The following is a 4,665-nucleotide window of genomic DNA, read 5'->3' as shown; positions in this document are numbered from 1 at the left end:
ATATATATATATATATATATATATATATTAGTTCACAGCTGAATTCACTTTATAGCATGTATATATCATTGTTTATTAACATATTTTAAATATATATTTTTTATTGTTTTGGAGGGTATGGTGTGTGTCTGTGTGATAGAAGTTTTTGTTTTATTTTTGGGCTTGATTAAATATTTAAAAAAAATAATATAAAATGATGACAATTAAAAAATGTAATCTGGTATAAATTAACACTTAGCAAGCATAACAAGGCATAATAAATCAGCAGTGACAGTTCATTGCTTTAGAGACATTTAACTCAATCAGCTGGAAGGGCAGTCACATGAACACTGTTTATTAGATTTTGCCCAATGTGCACCAGTTTCTTTCACTGGGGTTTGCTTTCAACTAATCAAAATCAATATCTGTCTCAAGTGTTTTATCTCTCTCTGTGCCCACAAGGTTTTTAATAAGACAGCCACTGTTTAATTTGTGGTATATATATAATGTAGATGAGTTTGTTTCTTTATCAGAACAGATTTGGAGAAATTTAGCATTACATAATTTGTTCAGCAATGGATCCTCTGCAGTAAATGGGTGCCGTCAGAATGAGAGTCCAAACAGCTGATAAAAACCTCACAATAATCCACAAGTAATCCACATCAGTCCATCAATTAATGTCTTGTGAAGTGAAAAGCTGCATGTTGTAATGAACAAATCCATCATTAAGATGTTTTCAACCATCCATAATATTGCTTTCTCCAGTGAAAACTCATCTCTTCTGAATCAGGAGAGAAATATGCACAGATCAAACACTGTTTACAAGTGAAATCAGTCCAAAATCAGTTCTAAACAAATATATCGGTGTGTCTTGATGTGAGAAGACAACAGGGGATGGACTTTTTTACTGGAGGAAGCGTTGTTATGGATCTTAAACCAGAAGCGACAGTTTAAAGTTGAAACATCATTATGATGGATTTGTTTCTTACAAAGATGCAGCTTTTCACTTCACAAGACGTTAATTGATGGACTGATGTGGATTACTTGTGGATTATTGTGAGGTTTTTATCAGCTGTTTGGACTCTCATTCTGACGGCACCCATTCACTGCAGAGGATCCATTGGTGAGCAAGTAATGTAATGCTGAATTTCTCCAAATCTCCTCCAATTAAGAAACAAACTCATCTACATGTTGGATGACCTAAGAGTGAGTACATTTTCAGCAAATTTCCATTTTTGGGTGAACTATTCCTTTAAGGAATCGATATAAATAATCAGAACTGTAGCCACATTTGTACAGTTTTTTGCAATCCACATCCCTGTATCAGCAAGGGGGGGTCACACCTGTCAATTTCGCTCATCATGTGCAAAATATTATTTATAAAGTTGAGGCCGAGAGGATGGGCCCCCAGTAGGAGCAGAAGCGACTGTCCTATCTCAGGGAAGATTATCTCTAATTGGGTGGAGCAACAGGGGAGCGATGCTGCCGTTTCCAGGGCAACAACCTCCAGAGAGGAATGACTAAATGCCAACTGACAAGTGATAATTGTCAGCAGGGCTAGGCGATATGGCCAAAAAAATGATCACAATACATTTCAAACATTCATTTCTTTCAAGTTTAAAGGCAGATTTTTGCTCATTTTTATATGAAATGTAATTATTCTGACTGTTTGAGTTTTATTAACATTAACCATTGGTCTTCCACAGTAGCATACATTTTGATCATGAGATCACAGTTAAAACCACACATATAGCACCTCAATACTATGGTAAAAATATGGTTTGTAGATATTTGAATGAAAAACTGTAGTCTTTACATTTGGTATTTAGCTATAGCTTAATCACCAAAGTACTGTAATTATATTCCATTACTCCTTTAATATGTTTAGTACATGTGTGACCCTGGCCCACAAAACCAGTCATAAGGGTCAATTTTTTGAAATTGAGATTTATACATCATCTGAAAGCTATATAAATAAGATGTATGATGTATGGTTTGTTAGGATAGGACAATATTTGGCCGAGATACAACTATTTGAAAATCTGGAATCTGAGGGTGCAAAAAAATCAAAATGTTGAGAAAATCGCCTTTAAAGTTGTCCAAATGAAGTTCTTAGCAATGCATATTACTAATCAAAAATTAAGTTTTGATATATTTATGGTAGGAACTTTACAAAATGTCTTCATGGAACATGATATTTACTTAATATCCTAATGATTTTTGGCATAAAAGAAAAATCAATACTTTTGACCCATGCAATGCATTTTTGGCTATTGCTACAAATATACCCCAGCGACTTAATATCCCACATTTCTGCCACAATACCATGGTGCAGTTAGTGTTACTAGAGTAAATGTATGGTATATGACGGCGATTTGTAGATTTAAAGTCTTCTGACTGTATCGTTGCCTGTGTCAGCAATTTAACATGCTTTTTATTGTTTTGTCGTTCACAGAGTGCCCACCTGGCCATGATTGACACGCTGATGATGGCGTATACAGTAGAGACAGTGAGTGTGGAGAAGGTGATGGCCTGCATGCAGCAATACTCCACCGATTACCCAGACGGAGACGTGCCCTACGACACAGAGGATGCCGTCACTAGCTGGGTGAATAAGGTATTTTTGCTCTTTTGTAAATCTTAAGCTTACCCATAATGCAATTCGAATGCATGTACTGAGCCTGATCGTCATCTTCTACATTGTACTATTAACACAGACAGAGGTTTGTTGCACTTTTAAGCTGACTTGAATATTTCCTTGTTGGCATGTGTGATCTCTGAGGGCATCTTTGAGTGTCGGTGAAGGGGTGTCCCGGGACTTTTGTTTACATTCCCTTGCAGGCCAGCTGTACAGGCAGCCTAAATCATACACGCATGCTAAACAGGCCATGAGGGACTGCAGGACATTTCTGTTTCTTTTGGTGTCTTCCTGCTGAAGACTTTTGAAGAAGGGTTTTTGGTGTGTTTACATCATGCGTTTTATCATAATAGTGAGTTTCAGATTCATTCTTAAAATTGGACCATCATTTAATGAATTAGTGTTGCCGTAAACCAGGGGTCTCCAAACTCGGTCCTGGAGGGCCGGTGTCCTGCAGAGTTTAGCTCCAACTTGCCTCAAACACACCTGCCTGGAAGTTTCTAGTATGCCTAGTAAGAGCTTGATTAGCTGCTTCAGGTGTGTTTGATTACGGTTGGAGCTAAACTCTGCAGGACACCGGCCCTCCAGGACCGAGTTTGATGACCCCTGTCATTAACAATACAAGATATGAATATATACAGCAAACCGGCAAATATATCAATATGAATAAGCAATAAAATGATATAATACATGTGGGGATTTCCAAACATTTTTGTCATATTTACATGAAGTATCCAATGAGATTTTAGGTTTATATTTCAATAATTTAACAACACATTGGCATGTTTACAGTTCTCTGATGTCAGTTAATGGCCATGTGACATGCAAACAAATAAAATATTTATTTTGTTTTTATTTATTTATTTCCAGTTTTTTAATGATTAATTTTAATTGTACATTTTTATGATTTAATTAATTATTAGCTTTTCACAAACTTAATATAATATAATATAATAATATATTGACCTAAAATATTTACTTAAAGTACCTTGAGATTTTAAGGTCATATTTTAGTAATTTAATATTTGCATATTTTCCATTGTCTAATGTTGGTTAATGGTCACATAATGCAGGTACATAAATATTTAATGTTCTTTTGTTAAGTGAAGTTAAATTTATTTTAAATTATTTATTTATTTTAATTGTACCTTTGTATGATTTCATTCATTATTAGTATTTCATCAAATCTCCATCTCCAGTTTTGGAAACAATATCATATCATATCATAATAATATTATATTATATTATAATTAATATAATATAATATAATATAATATAATATAAGTTCTTTTGTTAAGTGAAGTTAAATTTATTTTAAATTATTTATTTATTTTAATTGTACCTTTGTATGATTTCATTCATTATTAGTATTTCATCAAATCTCCATCTCCAGTTTTGGAAACAATATCATATCATATCATAATAATATTATATTATATTATAATTAATATAATATAATATAATATAATATAATATAATATAATATAATAAGCTTAATTTGTATGTAAGTGTGTGTTTGAACTAAAAGGAGTGGCAGTGATTTTAAGCTCAAAAACTCCTCTGTGTTTTACTAATTTTCAAGGTGAATGAATACTTGAAAGAAATCATAATGCAGGAGCAACGGAGGACGGAGGCGCAGAACGCAGAGCCTGTTGAGAATCCAAAGGTAAGTGTGCACTTCCTGTTCTTGCTCTAAAGCAGCGATGATTCAAAAGTCACTTTCATCCGTAGGAGGAAGATACAGAAAGTGTCAGAGATAAAGATGGATTTTTGTCATAATGAGCTCTCGTACGTTTCTGAAATCTGCTTAAAACAACGTTCTGCCAGCATGCCAGTGAAATTTCTATTCATCATGCCTCAAAACTCAAATACTTGTACAGATTATTCTGAAACTCATGTATTCTGATACTGAATACTGTACTGTACAATACAAGTAATGAATTACTTAAATACAGTCTTGAATTCACAATCTTGAACACAACAATAATGCAGAAGATTTGGGAATACTCATCGCTTAAAGGGTTAGTTCACCCAAAAATGAAATTAGG

At 33.8% G+C, this 4,665-nt stretch overlaps 1 protein-coding gene across 1 annotated transcript in view; it reads left to right on the top strand.

The window, feature by feature from the left end:
* LOC107699427 (calmodulin-regulated spectrin-associated protein 2-like) overlaps positions 1-4,665 on the top strand; it is a 41,200-nt gene that overhangs the window by 11,507 nt on the left and 25,028 nt on the right. The window contains 2 exon segments of the mRNA XM_016500681.1: positions 2,435-2,596; positions 4,200-4,283. Coding sequence (XP_016356167.1) covers positions 2,435-2,596; positions 4,200-4,283 — 246 coding nt within the window.

Source organism: Sinocyclocheilus anshuiensis, unplaced genomic scaffold, assembly GCF_001515605.1.
Source record: "Sinocyclocheilus anshuiensis isolate Anshui unplaced genomic scaffold, SAMN03320099.WGS_v1.1 scaffold766, whole genome shotgun sequence".
Taxonomy (NCBI): domain Eukaryota; kingdom Metazoa; phylum Chordata; class Actinopteri; order Cypriniformes; family Cyprinidae; genus Sinocyclocheilus; species Sinocyclocheilus anshuiensis.
This window is presented reverse-complemented; position numbering and strand designations above follow the sequence as displayed.